The 22,538-nt window shown below is 44.3% G+C and overlaps 2 protein-coding genes across 2 annotated transcripts; one reads left to right on the top strand and one right to left on the bottom strand.

Moving 5' to 3' along the window:
• The first annotated feature begins 59 nt into the window (after positions 1–59).
• Positions 60–3,571, top strand: praf2 (PRA1 domain family, member 2). The gene is made up of 3 exons (XM_028994457.1): positions 60–279; positions 783–1,000; positions 2,561–3,571. The coding sequence occupies exons 1-3, from the start codon at positions 104–106 to the stop codon at positions 2,698–2,700; spliced, it is 534 nt and encodes a 177-aa protein (XP_028850290.1). The 5' UTR covers positions 60–103; the 3' UTR covers positions 2,701–3,571.
• Positions 3,572–5,106: 1,535 nt separating this feature from the next.
• On the bottom strand, positions 5,107–22,263 carry jph2 (junctophilin 2). Its single transcript, XM_028994436.1, has 6 exons — positions 21,517–22,263; positions 18,534–19,350; positions 13,020–13,138; positions 8,870–9,774; positions 6,996–7,092; positions 5,107–6,830 (listed from the first exon to the last, which is right to left on the bottom strand). The coding sequence occupies exons 1-5, from the start codon at positions 21,893–21,895 to the stop codon at positions 7,012–7,014; spliced, it is 2,301 nt and encodes a 766-aa protein (XP_028850269.1). The 5' UTR covers positions 21,896–22,263; the 3' UTR covers positions 5,107–6,830; positions 6,996–7,011.
• Between the last annotated feature and the right edge of the window lie 275 nt (positions 22,264–22,538).

Below are 22,538 nucleotides of genomic sequence, written 5' to 3' on the forward strand. Positions count from 1 at the left end.
GTTGGCCCAATTGCATCACGTGACTCAATGCGGAAGTAGAAGTTTTCCGCGTTGCTGGCGCAGTGCACACTGGCCGTTGAAGTTTTTCTGGTTGTCGTCGAAAATGGACGTTCAGCCGCCGCCTTTACGAACCCTGGATGATTTTATTTTGAGCTCAGCTCGCTTCTCCTTTCCCGACGTTCGCAATTTAGAGCGATGGAACAACAGAATTATCAACAACCTGCTTTACTACCAGTCTAACTATTTCGTTTCATTTTTGGCCCTCCTGGCTTTAGTCGGGTAAGCCAGTCGTGATGCATTTTCAGCAAAACTATGTAGCTGCTTATGCTAATTGACGTGTTACATGGGTGATGACAGAACGGATTCCTTAAGGTTTTTTTTATTATCGGAATTTGGCATCCATGTACCCAGTTCCTGTAGCCTGCACACTGTAATCTGCTCAGTTGTTATTTTGGAGCTTGCACGCTGGATTCTTTCTAAATCAAGATACATGGATACAAGGGTCTGGTGAAAAATTCGACTCATGCGTCAGTTGCAACATGAAGTTGTTCTTATCATGAAAAAAATTATTGATGAATTGGTAAAGTAAAACAGCTTTGGAAGTCTCACGTTCACTTTGACTTTAAAATGTAACATTAATGTTCAATAAAACAACAATGAATCATCTTTTAAGTTCAGGTAGTCTTTCACACACACATTAATATGAGTAAAAAACATTCCCGCAATGTTCATAGTGTGTAAAACAATCCAATAATCAAAACCCTCTGTTTTTTTTTCCCCAGCTATCTGCAGCCTTTCCAGCTCTTCCTGGGGTTCTCAGTGGTCACACTATTCTTCCTGGGATTCGTCTGGGCAGCTGAGAACAAGGCCACCGTCAGACGCTTCCGGCGGAACCACCCGTCCCTGTCTCTGGTTGTGATCCTGGGCTCCAGCTACCTCCTGCTCTCGGTGCTCGGAGATGTGGCCGTCTTTCTGTTTGGCATAGCCTTTCCCATTTTAGGTCGGTGGCCTGTCCCTGCATGCTTGCAAAATAAAGTGGCCTATATTGGTCTATATGCTGGTTGTGCTGGAGTACTTACGTTGCAACAGTTTACAACAGGACGGAAGTACACTTGCAGGCTTACAAAAAATATATAAACCAATTTTCCCCAGCCTGTCAGGGTGAAAATATTGTAAGAAATGGGACCGTCATCTGATTTCAGCCCTGGGGCAGCGGTGGTCTAGCTTGTAAGGAAGCGGACTCGTAACGGGTTGCGAACTGTCAAGGTGCGACTTGATCATGGTACCGTCCCCACATATTGTTCCCTGGGCGCCTTTCATGGCTGCCCACAAGGGAAGGGTGATGGGTTAAAAGCAAAGGACACGTTTCACTGTGTGCACTGGGTGCTGTGTGTCATGTGACAACTTTTTTTTTTTCACAATAAGCACCTACAAGGTCATACTTTTTGTAGTTATTTGGGTTTTCTATGCAGGTGAAAAGTTTGCATATGTATGATCCTGTGGTCACTGTTGTTTATGAGATAGAATCCTACCATTGCTTCCTGGAACAAAAAAAATTTTTTGTGGCTATTTCATCTCCAGCACATCGTTGTCTTTTGTTTATATGTAGGTCATTGGGTGGAGTAGAGGAGCAGATTTCTGAGACCATTTCTAATTTAATTTAAGTATTAAAATCACACAAATGCTCAATTGTCTTACACTGTATACATTTATACCATACTGTTGAGACCATTTTGATTGATTCTGATTCACGATTTAGAATGAATTTCTTTATAATATATTTTTTCAGAACAAAAAGTGAAGACATGCAAACCCTCACAAAACAATTCAATAACACGGAACAATATTAATACAAGAATTAGAGGGTACAATAGCAACTTAATCGGGCAATAGATAGACATTTTATTCATAGCAACCAAAGCCAAAATAAATTTTTTTATTGCTTTTATATCAGTCTTAGTGTCCCCTAATACTGTATCTGAAGTCTCTTTCCAAAGTCTCTTTACAGCCACTTTGATCCAGTCCCACAATAAGATTTCCCAGGATGCTGCATTTCTGTGTCTGTAACTTTAAATGTTAATGAGGAGGAGAGAGGCCTGTAGTAGTTGGGGGGCATTCACAGAAACACCATTCACTAACCACAATGTTTGGCACTGAAAGGAAGTTTCAGTCCAGAAAAAATTAACCCAGTCTCACATAATGGAACAAAAAATACACTTAATTTTTACATCCAATCACTGAGCAAATGCAATTTTTCACATCTTCGGAAGCCATGACGTTCAGTGGAGTCCCTTTTTTAGGGAAGGGGTGGGAAATTATCTTGGTGGAAAAAGCAAGAATAAGGGGAGGTAACCTTTCCCCTTATGACATCATAAGGGGACAAATTCCAGATCCGACCGTCTGAGCTGCTGCGCTCTGAACAATGAAGCAGAATGGCCAAAGCTAATTTTATAGGGGATAAGGGGCCTTTAAGACGTCTTCTTCTCTACTCCACCTGGTGACCATCTCCTGTCACGGATGTTTAATTTTTAACGACTGTGGTCTCCACATTGGTTTTCAGTGATCCTGCTTCATGCCTCCATGCGACTGCGAAGCCTGAAGAACAAGCTGGAGAACAAACTAGAAAGTATTGGACTCAAGAGGACACCTATGGGCCTGCTGCTGGAGGCCTTAGGACTGGAACAGGAAGCAGGGTCATAGGAAAGGCTGTGGTCACATTAAGGCAGAGATGAGAGGACTGGAGTTGGGCAGATGGTCAGGTTTATCAGTTTTTTTACAATATTGATAAAATGGAATGCTTATTTTGTTCTGGCTAACACCATCCAATTGGATTTTCATTGGACCACGCCCTGTTTTCTTAATGCATTAAGCTGCCCATCATGGGTCAAGTTAATGATGAAGTAACTGATACTGAGAAATACAATATTGATCCAACCCTGGTAAAGAGTTATGAAGCTAAATATGTGGGATAGACATAGATGACTGTTTCTTTTTCTATTTTGTACAAAGTGCACATTCTGTCAATTGCATGCCATATACAGAAACAACTCTGCCTATATTATCATCATTATGAACAGTGTTTTGGGATTTGCAGGTAGACTTTGTTATATGCCGCTTTTTTATTTTTATTTAAGGTATATTTGAACTAGATTAATACATAGATTAAGGTATGTTTTTTGCATGATATTGCTGGTCATACCATCTGAAGTCATCTGTGCTGGTTTGCAGATGTTTTTTTTTTGCCCAGCAGGGTAAAAGTAAAGTAAAAAAAAGGTTTCTGAATCTATATGTTTTGTACTGTGTGTGTGTCCAGTGCTCTGTGCAACCTCACCAGAGTCCTACACAGATGTTCAGTGTGAGTGTGAGCACACGCCCGTAGCATTGAATTCATGAAGGATTATGATTTTTCAGCCAATGCAATGACTGCCTGTCCAAACTTTTTTATCGGGTGCCAAGGACACTAATGTCTGCCTTTTAATTTATAGAGAAATTATTTTGTCTTTTTTGCATTGTTATATGGTTGTTGTTAGCCTACTTGTTTTAACAAATTAAAATGTTGCCATGATTCAAATTGTACTATGTTGGTGTTCTATTCCATTTTACACCTTGTTTTCATATATGCAATTTGGACATTTTTACTTAGGGGTGTACTCACTTTGGAAACCAGCAGTTTAGACATTAATTGCTGTGTGTTTAGTTTTTTATTTTAGGGGTCAACAAATATATTCAAGCTGTACAATGGCTACCTTACATTGTACCAATTCATCACACGATGAAAGATACAATAATATTATTTACAAAAATGTGAGGGGTGCACTCAAAGTCCAACTTTGTCATTTCAGAGACAAACCGGCTGCATAAAGTGCAAAAGCATGGGACACTGGAGTAACATTTAACAAAAAACTTGTGGACAAAGACAAAACCAGTAAAATTAGTAATGAAATTGCCTAGTAAAAACGTTCAAATCCTGCTGTTGAAGAACATCCCAGATACCTTAGTTTGGCTTAAGGATGGCTGGATAGGAAGAACCAAGAGAGCTGTCAATCTACTCATTAGAGTAGATCGAGTGGGAGGTGTCAAGTTAAACTTGTGTCAGGACTTTATAAGGATTTTATTAGGAATTTATAATGATAAAGTATAATCTTAAAATGAAAGAGAAAAGGGAAAAGGTAGGTTTGAGAGCAGCAGTTGGGAGTCACACTTGCGACACATTTTTGAGGAGAGCAGGTGCGTCTTATAGGCTTGTTCGGGTGCTGTGCGGTGGTTATCTACGATGTCTGGGGAGGCAGCCATTAAGAGATTTCTTGTAATATTCCATGTGTTTTTTGTTGTTGCCAATATTAGTTTACTTAATATATGCTTCCATACAATTAAAAGTGAAAGTGAAGTGATACACTGGAGCACAGCACATGGTGACACAATGAAATGTGTCCTCTGCTTTCAACATCACCCTTGGTGAGCAGTGGGCAACCATGACAGGTGCCCAGGGAGCAGTGTGTGGGGACGGTGCTTTGCTCAGTGGCACCTCAGTTGTTGGGATTCAATTTAGCAACCTTCTGATTATGGAGGTGCTTCCTTCACCGCTAGGCCACCACTGCCCCTAGGGGAAGTAAAAAAGTAAGAAAAAAGTAGTTGTCTCTCTTTTCCTGGTTTGAAGGATGCAGAATTTTATGTTTTAGTAAAATAAAAGTGTGCTCCAGAATAAAGTAAAAGTACGTCCTTTTAATTCTCAACAGCTAGAGGGCAGTTTAGAGCGGCTGAACCATCGGGTTGTCCTTCGGCCCAGTAGGTGCATCGTCCTGACCGGACTTTGCTTGCACGTTCCTCAGATCTGCAGCAAAGTTGAAGTGCTCTTGTCCTGAAATTGACTGTTAATTCCTGTTTAATTGAGTCATCAGCTTTCCAGCAGCAGGGACCGTCTGCTCTCCACTTGAGGCTAAAATAAGGCCTGGTATTCCTGCCTTGTCCAGGTTGATCGAGTAGCAGACAGGTGGCTTTTTATATATAAATAGATATAGCCTTTGTTTCCTGTGTCTCATGCATTCAAAAACACAATCTTGCAATAATTTCTTTTTGTAGTTTAACGTGTATTTAACACCACTCAAGCAAATTTGAAAAATAGTTTATTTCTAATTAAGAGCAACAGAAGTGCCATGAACATGAGTGATCAGGCCAAAACATTGCATTGTGGGTCTATTTTGATGTGGGTAGAGGACTGCAGCATGCCGAGAAGTGATTATATTGTATAAGTATCGACTCTGGATATGGAACACATGAAAAGCATACATTCATGATGCAACAATACACCTGCTAAATGTATTGCAACATGTGGCTCAAAATCAACCATTATATTAATGAATTCTGCAGGTTTAGATGCAGGCTGACCCGTGTCGTTACTGAACAGCATGAATACCAGCCTAGACCGAGTGGTAGGGATGCAGAAAGTAATGAACATGCAAACGTGAGAATGGCTCTTATTGTAAGAAAAATTGCCGTTGCCAATTGCATCTTCTAATTCCTAAACTGCATTATAAGACCTGGAGTTCAGTCTCCTCAAAATACACTTTCCTTTGTCTGCACACCTCAGCTAATCAATGCTACCAATCGAAACAAAAAGTTACAAACTGTCAAAACTAATATGCCTCTGTGCATGCATGTTACTGAAAGGAGAAATGGGTTTCAAAGTGCCTACATGCATACAATGTGGGAAAAAGGATACTGAATTTCTGTCACTTTTTTCACATCTCTTGTAACCCAGTGAAAGCAGGAAAAATATATTTTCATATGTTTTTGCATAGTCATAAAGATCAAAATGCCTTTCTTTGTGTGTTCTTCCGATACAGATGTTTTCACCTCGAAACACAGTAAGCATTCAGTAAAACAACCTGTAGTACAATCTGACCGCTCAGTTTTTCTTTCCAACCAAACAGCAAAACAATTATAGAAAATAGCCATAAAATACCAGCCAAGCGAACACACATTCCATGATCTCAGTAACCCTACGTTCTTTTTCGATGCTTTCTATGCACTACAAAACGAGGAAAATGCATGTCTCATCATTACAGTGCAAGATAAAACAAAACATAAATGCCACTGAATTCCAGCATGGCCACCAAAGTTTCATATTTGCAGTCAAACGTTGAAAGGAAATATGGAACAGTCCTTTGGCACACTGGGGGGTGAAATAAAAATCAGTTATCAGTTATCACAGCAATTCATCACACTGTATCAGGAGCTCAACCAAGTCAGCGTTTACGTATTCTCAGTCAGACCCCATCACAAAGACTTTAAGACATCTTGCTCGTTGCGTGTGCACTGTTACAGAGCGATAAAGAAGACTGGATGTTACAACATTTGCACAATCAGCATTAAATAGAACAGATTCATTAGCACATCAGTGTTATTTAAATACTGAAAAAAAAATTGTTGTAATTTTTCAATAAAGCAATTAATCTAGACTACCTAACACAAATATTCTGTATGAATTCATTTATTGACTAAGACACTCGTGTTTTTGCACTGTGATCTTAGTGGCCTTGCGGTGTCTATGAAAAGTCAGAAGCAACATTTCAAGAATGAACCCTTTAGGTTCTTTACAAAGGAGTTAAACCATTTTCCTTTGCAGGAAAAAAAACGGTAAAACCGTTCCACTGTGGCAAACTGAAGTTCTCTCTGTCGCTGGCAAACCAGCTTCGGCCTTGACTTTATCAGACGGTACTTTCTACCGCTGCCTCTCTGCTGTGCTGTCCTGGCTCATCTTCTGTGCAGAGTCATGGTTCAGTGTGGCTATTAAGGCCACGATGCTCCACCACTTCTGGGAGTGAAGTGTCCTGGGAAAAGGTTTGATAGGAGAGCATTCATCATTTTCTTTTTGGAAAACACTACATTGCTTTCTCTTAATATATGTGCATTTATCTGAAATATTTAACGTTAAAATAGACGAACATGCATAATTGAAAGCACTAGCATAGCATATGGTGCTCCTTTTCTCTTACCCAGGCCTTCTGGTCTTCAGGACAGGACATGGACAAACACAATGGCCAATCCAATGTTCAACAAGATGACCATACATATCATGATTGTATTTGGCCCCTTTGAGGAAAAAAACAAGAATAATGTAAATTTGGAGTAGTTTGAGATTCAAGTCATCTCATCTGCAAACAATAGCTGTGCATGGGGCAAAAAACATGTAATGCACGTGCCATGTCCACAAGGAAACACCTAGTGAGGAGGTGCATCCATCATTTTGGGTAGAAGCCCTCTTCTTTGGCATCACTGATGGAAATAAATAAAATCGCTGGCATTAACGCCAAGGCCGGATTTCATGGAGCACAATCTGTCTGCGTCAGCTGTGACAGGCCATGTGCCATGAAAAAGAGCCGTTCCATGATAAACACATGTACAATTGACTCGCCTGTGGTCAGTTTTAACTATGCTACAATCATACTGCCCATCCTATAACAACACAAACACTGTGTGGGGTGAAGAGGTCGGGACTATAAAGACCCAGTCTAAAGTGAAACACACCACAATGGCGAGCGAAAGAATTTCGAATAGAATTTTGAACGCGTCTGTCCACACTGCATTGGTAAGTGGTAAAATTTCACATATACTATAAAATTCTTTTATTATCATACAAAGCGCAACCGGTCCCTGATTACCCGAGTGACTTGTTAACCGAGTTTTTTCAAGATGGGTCAAGCGTGGAAGTGTCAACTGTAGGGTCTGTCAAAGCCCATTGAGACATACTGTATGTGACTTTGGTTAATATAAGAAATAAATGTTGCTGTTGTGACAATACAAAAATCTGCCAAAGTGCTTGACAGGACATTTTGTTTATACTAGTACATCTTATAAAGTTTAAATAAAAAAAAATCATTAATTTGTAATATTCATTACACATAAACAGAATTATCTTTTTTATGGTGACAACTAAGTAATTTTAATTAAATCACAAACAAATTAAATCACTTTTTTCATGCTATGCACAAAGGCTGACACTACCTGGTAAAATACAGTGAGGGTTTAGGGGAAAATCACTTTATTTCTCACAGGAGTGCTTTGAAATACCGCAGTGGGATAATGTGACACCCAACACAGTGCTGGTGATGCTACAGAACAATGGTGTTCTCTGTACAGCAGGCAATTTTACACTGTCTTCACTGCGGCTTAATGCATCGTCTGCAAGTCAGGAATTCCCACAGACAAAGGGAGGAAACAGATGTAGAGTAAAGGTGGTCTTTATAAACTGAATTTAATCAAGGCCCCCCTCACACTTGTCAGATGGACACATAAGGTATTATACAGGCCATGGAAAGCAATGAAAAAAAGTATTGAGCCATTTCCTTACATTTATTATCCATTTTGGAAAATTGGATAATAGATTTTGATATAATATTAATATAAAAACAGTATAAAAAAAGTTTGTATAGTTCCAACGAGCTCTCGGAATCGGTACTCATGCCTCTACCAAGGTTTATAGGTGGCTATAGATTTGTTGTTCCTCTAACCTGACCTCCTCTCAATTTGAACCTAAATAACTGTTGCCATCGATTTTCTATTCAATTCTTGTGTGGCTTGGCCTTTTGGACTGTAAAATTGAAACACAGTTTATTGCTTTGTGTATAACTCCAAAACACAATTTGTCATTCTTCAAGCAGCAAAGTGAGTGTACATGTCAGTACACTAAACACACACATGTTGTGTGGCATGTTCAACAACCTTTGACACCCCTGACACTTTTGATATTTATTTATCTATTTTTCTCTTCTCATAAAATTGTGAAAAAGTCAGCATATTATTATTATTTTAATCCGTTTCAGTTTTGCGGTGTATATACTATGTTTAATACAATCATACAATCTCTTACCTCCTCCATGTCCGGGACTGCTGCTGTTCCACTAGGGGCTTTGACTACAGCCCTCTGCCTCACCTCTGCTTTGGGCTCCACCTTGACAGGCGCTTTGGCTGCAGGTTTGGCGATGGCTTTGGGCTCGATCCTAGGCTCTGGCTTAGGCTCAGGCTTTGGCGCAGGTTTGGGCGCCGGACTTGGCTCTCGTTTCGGTGAAAGTCTCGGTTCTTCTTTAATGGACGGCTTCCGCTCCTCCCTGTCGACAGAGGACCTCGGCTCAGGCTTGTTCTCGGAGGCAGAGGGCACACGCTTGTGGACAGATTCCGGCCGTGGTCTGGCCTCAGTTGCGGTTACACGGGCGGGGCGAGGAGGAGGAGGAGGTTCTTCTTCGTCAGTAGTGACCGTTGGGCTCTTTACAACGATTTCCAAACTAGGAGCGGGAGTCGCCTCAGTGACTTTGGACTCTGAGCCCATCTTCTGTAATGGCTTGATCTCCAGGTCAGATCCCTGTTCAGCCTTGTTGCTCTGCCGGCTGGGGGTTCTTGAGGGTCCGCGGCTGGCAGGCCGGTCTTCGGGTGGGGCAGCTGTAGCAGGTGTGGTGGGCCGGCTGTTTGCGCGGCTGCCCTGTTTGCTGCTTCCACGGCTCCCGGAGCCGGCCCTGGTCTTATCTTCATTCCAGCTTCCAGGACTCAGCAGCTTGGGGTCCTCTCGCATGCCAGGTATTTCGATGGGTGTTGGGGAAGGCGTGCGGGTGCGAGCCGGGGCAGAGCTGGGCCGCAGGCTGTCCATTTCGTGGGGCAGGGGGCTTTCAGATGGTGTGGGCGACTGTTCGTCGGACAGCATGGGCTCATGCATTACCGTATCTGCATTCTCATTGCTCTCAGCAACGTTTTGGAGTGCCCGCTTCTTAAAATACTCAGGGCCTGTGGCACACAGATCACAATATTAAGACAAATTTACCACATCACTACTACTAAATTGCTATGTTGCTATTTCTCCACTTCTTCATCTGACTGATTTTCGTTCATGCTAATAAACACACTTATTATTTATACTATAACATTATTTATCTAGTAACATAGATCAGATGAGGCAGTGGTGGCCTAGCGAGTAAGGAACAGGGTGGTAGTAGCCTAGTGGGTAACACACTTGCCTATGAACCAGAAGACCCAGGTTCAAATCCCACTTATTACCATTGTGTCCCTGAGCAAGACACTTAACCCTAAGTTGCTCCAGGGGGGACTGTTCCCTGTAACTACTGATTGTAAGTCGCTCTGGATAAGGGCGTCTGATAAATGCTGTAAATGTAAATGTAACCGTCTCCACTACGGCTGCAACAACGCATCGATTAAATCGATATAAATCGATTACTAAAAGAGTCGGAAACGAATTTCATAATCGATTTGTTGTGTCGCGCTACGCAGTAAATTGATTATTTAAAAAAAACTTTGTTTAGTGCGGGTCTCTCTCGCACACTGATGCCTGCACAGTTCGGTGCCTCATAGACAGGGCGGAGCAAAAAATGAGAAAAATGAAAAAAATGAGTGGAGGTGGAAGAAAGATGCAAGGCCATATGGGCCAAATGCATTTTTTCGCTAAAACCACGCGTTTTTATGAAAAAAGTGCCACTTTGAATGGCGTTTATAACGCTGGTTGCCGGACACCTGGTCTGTGCATATGATCAACACAACACGCGTTACGTTGGCTATTTTTTACAGGCCCTAAAACAGACCAAGCATGGCACCTGGTCAGAGCTCCCCTTTCACACTGTGTTTCACCAGGGGTGATGGTTCAAAGCAGAGGACACATTCCGTTGTGTCGGCGTGTGCTGCAGTGTTTCACAATGCTGCAGTGTTTCACTTCACTTCTTCCCCCCGTCATCCCTGCCACATCAACACCGTCTGAGCGGCTGTTTTCCGCAGCAGGCAACATGGCCTCGAAGAAAAGAGCGAGTCTGAGCCAGGAGCATGTGGGCATGCTCACATTTTTGCATTGCAATGAAAAGTGTCTGAACTAAGGGAGTGAGAGAGAGTAAGTGTGTGTGTGTGTGTGTGTGTGTGTGTGTCAGTGTGAGAGTTTGTGAGTGTGTTCATCTGCAAAAGAGTGTGTGGCTGCAGTATAGTGTAGCAAACAAATCCTGTTAAATTTTCTAATTTGTATTGTTCTTTTTTAATAAATAATTTATTGTTCGGACAGCTCAGGTCTATATATCTGGCAGATGTATAGCATAGCATGTTTTTTGTGTTAGTCCATTTTAATTTTATTATTATTATAACAGCTCAAGGAGCAACATGTTCGTGCATTTTCTAAAGATTTTGGTTCTGATTATGAATAAAGGGTTGGGTTAGGGTTAGGGTTTTTTTATCTGATTCACAGATTTATATTTTAAAAATGTCACCATGTGCTGTGCAGTGTTTCACAATGACAATCACTTCGCTTTCAAGATAAGATAAGAATTTTTTTTTTGTCCTAAAAGCATGCCCAAAGCAACAGGAGAAAATAATAACAGAACTGTAGTGATAGTGCAAAAAAAACTAGCAACTGTGACAGGTCTCGTAAAGTGCCATTAATTAGATCAAGTGATTTGAAAAGTGACAGTGTAGGTAGCAGCTTGTTGAGATTGAACATTCAGTAGCATACTGACAGGTGTAAATGCACAGTCCCATGAAAAAAACGGACATTAATACCGGTCCTGAGGAGATCGCCTACAGAACGGGGAAGAGTTGTACAGTCTTATTGTCACGGGTAAGAAAGGCATCCTGTGGTGCTCAGTTCTACATTTAGAGGTGATGAGACTTTGGCATCGTGTGCTCTGATGGTCCGTCAGGGAGGCGTGCGTGGGGTGAGAGGGGTTCTCCATGATACTGATAAGCGTTTTTAGCATTCTCCTCTCAGACACCCCCGCCAAGCTCTCCTGTCTGACACCCAGGACAGAACCAGCTTTTTTGATAAGCTTGTACAGTCTGTTGGCATCAGCCGTCTTCACTGCATTATTTAGAATTTATACTATAATTACTAATCAACAGTAATAAACACTTAAAAATAGCTGTGCAGTAATATGACTTCCAGTCATATTATCTTGAAGCCATAAGTGATTATTAAATAAAAAATTATGAAAGTTAATATGAAGCTGAGCACTGTAATATCTTACCCCCTTTTAGGAAGATGTTTTTGGCTCATTGTTAATGCTGACTGTGATAATTTAGGAATAATTAGAAATTGCAGACAGTGTTGGACCGGAGGGGGATCAGTGTGGTCTATGTACACTTTACACATGGTGTCTCTGAGGCTTTGTGCCACACGCAATGGGGGACTTCATCCAGTGAGAACTATTCTTGATGATAAAAGTGTAGACTATTTTTAATACGCTTGAATTTTTAATCATTCAAAAAAGTCAATTTTTACTTATCGATTGCTGAAAACAGACCTGACACAAATCCTTCAGCATTTCTTCCCCGTTATTTGTGAGATACACTTGTTCTGAATTATTGCATCCTGTTTCATACAGTCCATACTTGCACATTATTGTTCATTGCGTTTCGTCTCGTTTATTGTGTAGGTTTTCAAATAAGTTTGTATCATTTGAATATAATAGTAGAATATAATGTAATGTATAATAATAGAATATAATATGTTTAATACAATCATACAATGTCTTACCTCCACCATACCCATTGATACCCATTGCGCCACCATGTGGAAGAAATAGGAAAACTCGTCCTCTTTGACATGAAATGCATGGCATTCGTTTATATTTGCATAATATTAATTTATCTGAGATAAACTCAGCTTTAACATGAGTGAGCAACAGCTGCGCAACTGACCATAATAAACGATGTCTCACCATTTACTAGGTGACGATGTGATACTTTGCTCAACGGAGGCACCTTTTTTAGCCTTTCTAAAGGTGCCTACCCTTGGGGTGCTCTACATTACAGCGCTGTCTGAGTCAGCAGCAGATATATACAGCACCGCTTGGGAAGGTCTTCGCACATTCACAAATTTCAAAGCCACTTCAGAACTCTCACACACAACATTAACTTTACATGTGCCATGGAAATAAAAATCACAAGTCTTGTAGATAACAAAAACTATTTAAGGACACGCAATGTTTCAGGTATTTTAGCTTTATGTTGTTCATAAACAAAACCAGCATTTGTGACGTCACCTGGTTGGTAGAAAGAGGGCGAGAGCTCTTTGGCCACCACCCTCGCAATACTGGACTCCTGGTTGGCGGCCACTGAGGACTGCTCGGCAGCATCAGCCTTTGCCCTGGCATGGGTGGTCCTACAGATGGTCAAACACAGCATCATTGTAAAGTTCATTGTAAACAAAACTTTTTTGGTTGGTCTTATACAACACAAAGCACATTAGTAGTGTTCACTAATCACTGGGATCTCTAGTTCACAATCAGAATGAGAATGTAGAGTGTGTGAGAGCTGTCAATCATTTCTATGGGCATTTCAACATTAATTCTTATTTGTATCTGTTTATTTCTTTAAATTCTGATAACATCAATTACATAAATGAATAATTATTCTATAAACAGGAGCATGAGATATGATATAACTACTTGCTTTCTCTAATGACATCTCTGGTTTAAAGTGCTGGTAATTGATCGATAATTCATCTGATTAAAGTATACGTCAGGAACCCACTGGCAGTCTACTGCCCTAATTCTCTCTCACTAACATCATACAAGCATTCAGCAAGTACAGTATAAATAGAAATGCACTAAATATAAACTCACAGATAAACACAAGCTTGGATAGCATGGCTTCAGATTAGCTTGAGAAAACACAGCACGCATCCATCAGGATATTTAAGACTGTTTCTACCGCAGATAAATGAATAATGGTAATGTACTGTGCACACGGTCACCTCAAGACATTACCCCGCCGCCGAATAACGACAGTAAAGTGTAAAATTATACAGATATCACAGTCGGAATAAGTGAGTCTCAGCATTTCTCATTCTGTATCACGAACGTGTGTAGAGAATCTACCCCAAGGCCGGGACTGATTATGATTACTCTGTAAATAGTTGACATACTGTAACACTACCCTCGAGCTGCAAATAGCTGCCTCCACTCGAAGACTCGGTAGGGAAAGACACTCCTCAATGGAACAATTAGGGACTCGTCAGACTCCCCGGTGTACACACTAAACCAGCACCTGTCCACACCGAGTCAACACCCAATCTTTCCGGGGCCCTCCACCGAGCCCCACTAAAAGCGGGCAGAGGACTAATATTGTGATTGGGCTCTAAGGAGCGGCTAGCAAAGGCTACAGGGTCTATGCTGAACAGCTGAAAGGCACATGAAAACCTACACAGCAGACACACCTGTTACACTTACGTCAAAGGGAACGTGAATCGGTTTTTCCAAATTTATCTGTAACAATTCTGAAATGTCCACAATTAACATGCAATTTTCACAAATTAAAAAAATTCAATCAGTGTCATCAAATTTTACATTTTATATATATTTTAAACAGGGTGGTAGTAACTTAGCGGGTAACCAGAAGACCACAAAAGTTGCAGTTGACCCCACTTGAGGAGTCTCCAGGGGGACTGTCCCGGTCACTACTGATTGTAAGGTGCTCTGGACAAGTGCTGTAAATGTAAATATCATAACATATTTATTAACCAAGAGCAGTTGAAACAAGAGAAATATTTCAAGTATGGTGGCTGTTGAAAAGACCATTAGAGATGTTATCGAAAGGAAATTTTGAAAATGTGGTTGGATGTTACAATGGATCATTTGTTAATCAATTATGTTCCTTTTCAGCTATTTGACATTTGACAAACATAATATGAAACATATTTTACTGCAAATGCGTATCTGAACATGAATGTCAATAAAAAAATATATACTCAAATTCTGACTTTACATCATATTCATATGACTTTAAAAGTAAAGTCAAGAGGGTAGAAAAAGCAGACTAGGTATTCCATTCATCAGAGCACACATTTGTGAATACACAGTCTATTACACTTAATATTAATCTCCGCATGCTGAGATGGGCACTGGGCTGCTCAGTGGAGCGCTAAAAACCTGACATCCTGTGCAGGGTTTCTGAAAGTGGATGGCTGGGCTGCCAGGCTGCCGGGCAGCAGCAGGACGGGCCTGTGGCAGATGGCATTTACTGTCGACTACCTGCCGCAGCCCGCGGGGTCGGTGCCCGCCAGCACAGCCCCCAACTCCCCTCTGCGGCAACTTTGTTTTTGATCCAATCGCTTCAAACAGATCGCTCAAATGGCAGCTGAGATTTCAATAACCCGGTGCCACCATGACGTTGAACTCACCCTGAGAGGCTATACTGTTTTTTTTTTTCAATAGCTTCAATGGAAAGAATCAAATAATTAATGTCACAAGATGCGTATTCCATTCAGTACACACAGTACATTGCATTGACACTTGCATAATAATTGCATGTGAATATGCAATTACTTATGTATGCAATTGCTTACTAAACGCCTTCTGTCTGTGCCATATGAGTGTCTTTTGGTTCATTTTAATCAGTTCTGCTTTGTACCAGCCTCTCCTGAAAAGAGATTGCGAGCCAAAGAACACAGCTCAGGGTTTATCTGCTCTCTGTGAGAGGTGTTTGCTGAGAGGGAATCAACTTAAGGTCCATGTGAAAGTTCTGAATTACTTCATCCACCTTCGTTCCCCGGGACATCCAGAACACTACAAAGAACCAGAAAGTAAAAGTGAAGTGACTGTCATGGTGACACACTGTGACACAACGAAATGTGTCCTCTGCATTTAACGATCACCCTTACATGAGCAGTAGGCAGCCATGAAAGGCGCCCAGGGAGCAGTGTGTGGGGACCACTCAGTGACTGTTCAGGATCCGAACCGGCAAGCTTCCGATTACGGGTCCGTTTCCTTACCGGCTAGGCCAAGTTCCTTTCTTCATGCCATCACCCTCATAAATATCTGACAGCACTGATGGTCTTCACATCCTCATTGTCATGCACATTAATGATGTTGTCACTATCTCACTGCACTTTACATACATGACTTTTTTTTTTTAAAGATACCATACTACCCTACCAGATTTTTTAATCTGGGCTGTTACACTATACTAATTGGGACCATAACTTTGGCACTACTGTGGCCATGATCTTTTTCCATGTTGCACTAGTGCAACTAGCTTGTGGAAAGGCGTGAAGGATTTTTTTTATAGCTCAAAAACCCAGACAATTCTAAAAACCAGTCCGGAAGCAATTTCCAGGGGTCAAAAAGAAGACATATCCGGGCCAAAGCGGGTCAAGCCGTGATCATCCAACGTATATTCTATATATCGCAGACACCTACACTGAATTAGATGCTTTTTTTGCCAATTAATTCTTTAGCAGTACTGCTTCTAGCCATGTTTGTCTTCACCATCACAACTTTGCGCCTCATGTAATGTCATGAATCTAAAAAAATTACCAATATTGTTTTGAACAATAAAATAACTGACCCTAGATTGTTTCTTGAGAGACTCCAATGGCCTTATTAACAATATTAAATCCGATTCTGCTTCAATTACCTCTCTTCTACTGTGCCCAGGAAGAGATGAACTAAAACCGCAGTAGAGAACACAAGGAGTGCAAATAAAAGCTTTACTGGGTACTCAAGACCTGTGACCCTTGTGACTATGAATAGCAGAGTAGGTATGCATATAAATATGGAGAATGACAGCTTGAGCACGGCAGCGGCGTGGTTATGACAAACTCTGGAGCGCAGGCTAAGTGTTATGCATGAATACACTGCCCCGCGAGCCCACTCCTTTTAAGCCCGTGATAGATCCGTACGTAGAAGCTATCTGACACCACCACAGATGTTCCCCCTTTTTTTACCCAGTGGCGACCAGCCAATCACCCCTGACTATTTTAAGTCCCTGCGCTGGGAGCATCCTACAATACATGCTAAACGCAACCGGCCATCGGCTCTTTTTTTCCCCACCAAAGGGTCACAAGACAGCAAATACACCAAATGACCCCTCCGTTCCTTCGAATTTGTGGCAACTGAGGGAATGAGAAGTGACTCGAAGAGGAAAATTCCGGAAATTTGAACCAATAATTTACGAGGCTTGCCGGAAATCCGCACCAAAGTTGGTGCTTTCGTGCCTGTGCCGCTGAGTCATTAGTGTTTGTTGTGCACGAGCGAGAAAAGGCAGAGACCACCTAAGCAATGGCTATAGTCTGGCAGCCCTCCGCATGGCCCGAATGCCTATTCATGGCGTCCGCAGCCGGCAGAGCCGGGAGCCACGGCCTCGTCTCGAAGGTAAAATATTTAGATTTCTATCTGCCGTCAACTAGGACCTGCGCTTCGTCACCGCAGCTTTCCCTGCTGTAAACACAAGGCCAATGTCAGGTGCTGCCGCACGGATATAAACTTCCATCCTTGTATGGCAACGCAACACGCGAAGGATGCGTCCTTGGAGTGGAGCAGAGTGGAGTTTTCCTGTTTTATGGAGAGTCCGGTAGAGTGCCAAATGTGCAACATCACTACATGATCGCACTTTGCAGTGCATGTGAATAAAGGATGAGGAAGACAGATTAATGTGATGTTTATTCAGTAAACATTATATACTAATTTCTTTGAAAAGGCGCCTGTCCTTTTGTGTGGAGGCCTGCTATCAATTGTTAAAACAGCTTGAGCGTAAACTGACACCTTGGCATTGCTTTCTACAATAAACTTGACAGTAAATTCAAAATGTTCCACAGGAGCCTCCCTGTCTCCGCACCAGCTCAAAGACTATGTCCAACCACAGGAGGCCTGGCTGAGCTCAGGGACACTCAAAAGGCATCAAAGGGAGGACAGACGGACACCTACCAGTTACAGACAGCGATGACAAACCCCCGAATTCACACCAGTGAACGTTGGTCCCAAATAAAAACGTGGCCGACCACATAAGGCCCTTCCTGTGTTCTCATTCTCCAAAGCCCCCGCCTCGGCTAAATAAGCACGCGTCTCAAAGCTTCCTTTATACCGCCAGGGTCCGACAGAGCCTCTGTTGTCCGGGCACTTCGGACTGCCCCGAACATCATGCCTCTCTGTGCTTATGCAATACTCCCACTCGGCCTGTGAACGGCCAGATTATGCACTCCGCCGGCATGCTTTAACCTGACCGATTAAACCGGACGGTTCTGGCATTATATACACCATAAAAATGAGGTGGCCACTGCTGACATACTATGAGATGCAGGCAACCAATTTATTGGCTGGGTTTTTCTTTTGATCAGCCTGAGCAAACCGTTTTTGGCGCAATATTAACATCGTATCATATAAATTTTATAAACTTTTCTGCAAATAGATGTTTTACATACTGCATGCTATACACACTTCTCACTCCCTCCAGAGCTCATTCGTTATTGGGAAATATTTTTAGTGATATTGTGGGTGAAAATGGAAAAAAAAAAATGTATGTGCAATTGAAACATTTTAGGTAATTTTATAAGCTATCATTAAAGCACACACACACAATCAGCTTTTTGCTCAGCATTTTGTTAGTAGGAGTGAATAGAATAGAACAGAACTGCCTTGAGGTGTCCTATCCTTCGTAACACATCTTCACAACCTGAAGCCAGGAGGCGAGCAGGGTGAATTTGCACGAATTGCTATAACTGCTGTGATTTGCAGCATTGTTCGTGGTACGCAGACATTGTAAAGCGTGAACGGTGGTACCTGGAGGCCGCGATCTCGGTCTTCTGCTTGGCGATGGCGGCAGCCCTCTGAGCCCCCTCCACGCCGCGCTCCACCTTCTGCTTGATCTTGGTGCCTTTAAGCTGGATCATGCGCTTCTTCACGGCCTTCACCAGCATGTTGTTCACGTACTTCCCTTCTTCCTTCCCGCCCTCGGGGAAGGTGGTGCAGCCGTATCCGTGCCGCTGGTTGTCCAGCCACTCCCCCTCGTACTTTAGGCCGCTGGAGCGTTCGCTGATGCCGTAGCCGGAGCGCTTGTCGTTCTTCCACTCGCCCATGTAGACCTCGGTGGTGGTGGCGTCGATGTCCTGCTCCACGGGCGGGAACTCGTGGCCCTCGACCTCGCTCTCGCTGTCACCCAGGCTGACGGTGGAGTTGGCGTCGCTGGCGGCAGAGCTGAGCGCCGACTCGCTGCGCAGGAAGCTGATCTTGCTCTTGTTGCTGGACAGCGAGGTGCGCGAATCGGACTTCTTCAGCTTGCCCAGAAGCGAGCCGCGCCGGAACAGACCCTTCTTTTTGGACTTGGCGGCCTCGGGGTCCACGTGAAGTGAGAGAGCGAAGCCGCCGCGGCATGGGCCCGGCGCGCCGGGTGTCAGGACGGTCTCCTGGCCGATGGCATTGGTGGTGGTGATGACCGGGAGGTCCTGCTGGAGCAGGGTGCCGTTGCTGTGCTCGCTACGCAGAGACGTGAGGGATGTGCGGAGGGGAGAACGAACCACTGCTGCCATTCCGTACGGCACACTCTGCCGAATGCCGTATCCATGCCGCATGCCACCGGTGAACTGGCCCTGAAACGTACCTGAGAGAAACAGACAGACTGGCGTCATTCCCTTAATTCTGCGGAGGCTGACGAGGAATGCAGGGATGCAGGGATGGACCGTCCCTTCAACAGGACACTGCTTTAAACATGAACCATGGCCAGATTGGGGCACTAGGGGCCTAGCGGTTAAGGAAGCGGCCCCGTAATCAGAAGGTTGCCGGTTCGAATCCCGATCCGCCAAGGTGCCACTGAGCAAAGCACCGTCCCCACACACTGCTCCCCGGGCGCCTGTCATGGTGCCCACTGCTCACTCAGAGTGATGGTTAAAAAACAGAGGACACAGTTCGTTGTGTCACCATGTGCCGTGCTGTGTATCACAATGACAATCACTTCACTTTACTTTAGATTGCCATTTCCCCAGGAATCATGGAATCACAGTCTTTACTAAGTTCTCTCCCTCAGATGACCAGGTTTTACAGGGCAGTGAGTGGCCTAGCGGTTAAGGAAGCGACCCGTAATCAGAAGGTTCGAATCCCGATCCGCAAAGCACCGTCCCCACACACTGCTGTCATGTGGGCGCCTGTCATGGCTGCCCACTGCTAACCAGGGTGATGGGTTAAATGCAGAGGACAAATTTCACTGTGTGCACCAGGTGCTGTGCTGCTGTGTATCACATGGGACCATCACTTCACACACAAAAAAAAAAAATCTTGAAGGTAGTCCATGTCAGGGAGGACAGCTCCTCTGCTGTCCTCACAAGTGACAGTCTTACATCTCTGGACCTGTGTGCCAGTGGACTGGCTGTGTCTTCTGAGAAGGTGGCTCTAAATCCCTCCAAGACTTTGCATCAGAGATCACAGATGCCTGCAGCCCCTGCGATGCCTCTCCCCCCCCCTCTCTCTCTCCGTCACACACACTCATCTCAACACACTTCCAGTCTCAGTGCAGCTGAGAGGAGACCACCAACAAAGAGTCAACGCTCTCTCTCTTCCTCACACACACACACACACACACACACACACAGCGCATACAATAGCACAGCGGTTCTATTGTCCTGTTTGTCACCTGAACACCACAGAGTGGAGCATGACTTAGAATTAGCACAGCGTTAACTTTCTCCCCCAGGCTGTTTATTTCTTCGGAGTACTGAATATATTTCGTGGGTGCACGTTGCTCCATTCCCAATGCCAGTATGAATGCACATGATCAGTATCAGGGTGGTAGCAGCCTAGCGCCTATGAACCCCACGTACTACCATCGTGTCCCAGAGCAGGACTCTTAACCCCGAGTGTCTCCAGGGGGACTGTCCCATTAACGACTCATTGTATGTCGCTCTGGGCGTCTGGTAGATGCCGTAAATGTAAATGAAGATCTGCGGATGGAATAGTCATAAATCTTAACAATGGGCTGAAAAAAAAAACCTTGAGACTTCCACTTCAACTAAGCAAAAGGATATCAGATAAAAGGGGTATCAGGTATCTGATGGATGCTTTTCCTGCCCCACCTTCAGCAGAATGCTCTGATCTCCATCCAGGACGCAAGATTCTGCATGCAGGTGCACACCTTGCAAAGTTGAGGCCCCGTAATGTGATGAGAGCACCGCACAGACCGCGGTGGTCCCTCTAGTTCTTTGCTCTGGCACACTTCCCTCAGCAGTGGGCACCGACGCAGAGGGCCATCTGCACCCACCCTCGGGTTTCTCAGCCATGCACCGAAACCATCTTCTCTCATTCAAGGAATCCAAATGCCAAACAGACAGTGGAGCATGAAGTAGGTGACAGGACATGCAAAAAAGTAGGCTTACATTTTACATTTACGGCATTTACCAGATGCCCTTATACAGAGCGACTTGAAATCAGTAGTTACAGGGACAGTCCCCCTCTGGAGCCACTTAGGGTTAAGTGTCTTGCTCAGGGACACAATGGTAGTAAGTGGGGGTCGAACCTGGGTCTTCTGGTTCACAGGCGAGAGTGTTACCCACTAGGCTACCACCACCCTAATGCTTAAAATATATCAGCGTTGAGCTATTCCATAACTGGGCTGCTTGGCTATATACCCCAAAAAATTGATTATTGATCGCATTTATTCATAAGCCTACAATGGGAGGTCTAAAGAGATCTCTTCCGGCCTTTCAATGCAGACCATCAGTTACTCTGCAATATGTGTTGCACAAATATAGATGCCTATAAATAAGGGCGCCGTTACCTCCATCGGCGTAGGTCTCCGTGCCGTACCCGTCCTGTAAACCGTTATTCCACGTGCCTTCGTACTTCGCCCCGCTGGACTGGCTGATGCGGGTCCCGTACCGCCCCTTAAACCCGTGGGTCCACTCGCCCTTGTACACCCAGTGTCCTTTGGTCTCGACGCCCAGGCCGTGGCGCTTGCCCTGCGACCAGTAGCCCTCGTAGGTGTTGCCGCTCGGCCAGGTGTAGACCCCCACCACCTCGAAGCCGTAGTTCCAGGAGCCCGAGTACTCGCCCTGCCCCTTGGGGCCGGTGCAGATGCCGTGTCCGTGCGCCTTGCCGCCCTCCCAGCCCCCGCAGTACGCGCCGCCGTCGTCGAACTCGAAGCGGCCGCCGCTCATCCCGCCGACCTCCCCCGGCACACAGGCGCTCAGAATCGGTTTCGGCGGCGCTCGGCGGCCGCCCGCCGCTCATCGGGAGGAGTCGCCGTGCGGAGGAGAAAAGTCTCCGGGACCTGTTGCGCGTGTCGTCGCAGGACGGACGCGTCGATTCGGACTTTAATTCTCCTTTAAAAGGGACCCGGCGTCTCGGCGGCTCGCTCCTGTTCCGCGGCGCTGACCGCGTTCTGCGCGCTTCGGAGAGGAGAGGTCGCTCCGCGCTGCGCCTTGCATGGCTTCCCCGCCACTTCCTTTCCTTTATTCTATTCTATTCTTTTTTTTTTTTTTTTTTTTTGTTTTTTGGTTCTTGGGTTTTGTTTCGTTATTCGTCCGAGAGCCGGCGGTCCTTCATGGCTGTCGGGGTGGCTCCCTGCCTCCCTGCGCGGCCGGCACCGCTGGAGACGCCGGCGGTCCGAACAGACCTAACAAGGCGCGCAGACCAAAAATACACCCCAATCCTCCCCTGGCGCGGGCGTGGACGCCGCCCATACCGGGCCTGCCCCCCCCCCCCACCCCGTCTTTATTACCGTTACTTTTATTACTGGGGTACAGCGGTGTCATTAAAAAAAATTCGACCAATTCTTCATTCGTGCCCCGCTTTTATTGA

The sequence above is a fragment of the Denticeps clupeoides genome, chromosome 10 (genome assembly GCF_900700375.1).
Source record: "Denticeps clupeoides chromosome 10, fDenClu1.1, whole genome shotgun sequence".
NCBI classification, from domain to species: Eukaryota; Metazoa; Chordata; class Actinopteri; order Clupeiformes; family Denticipitidae; genus Denticeps; species Denticeps clupeoides.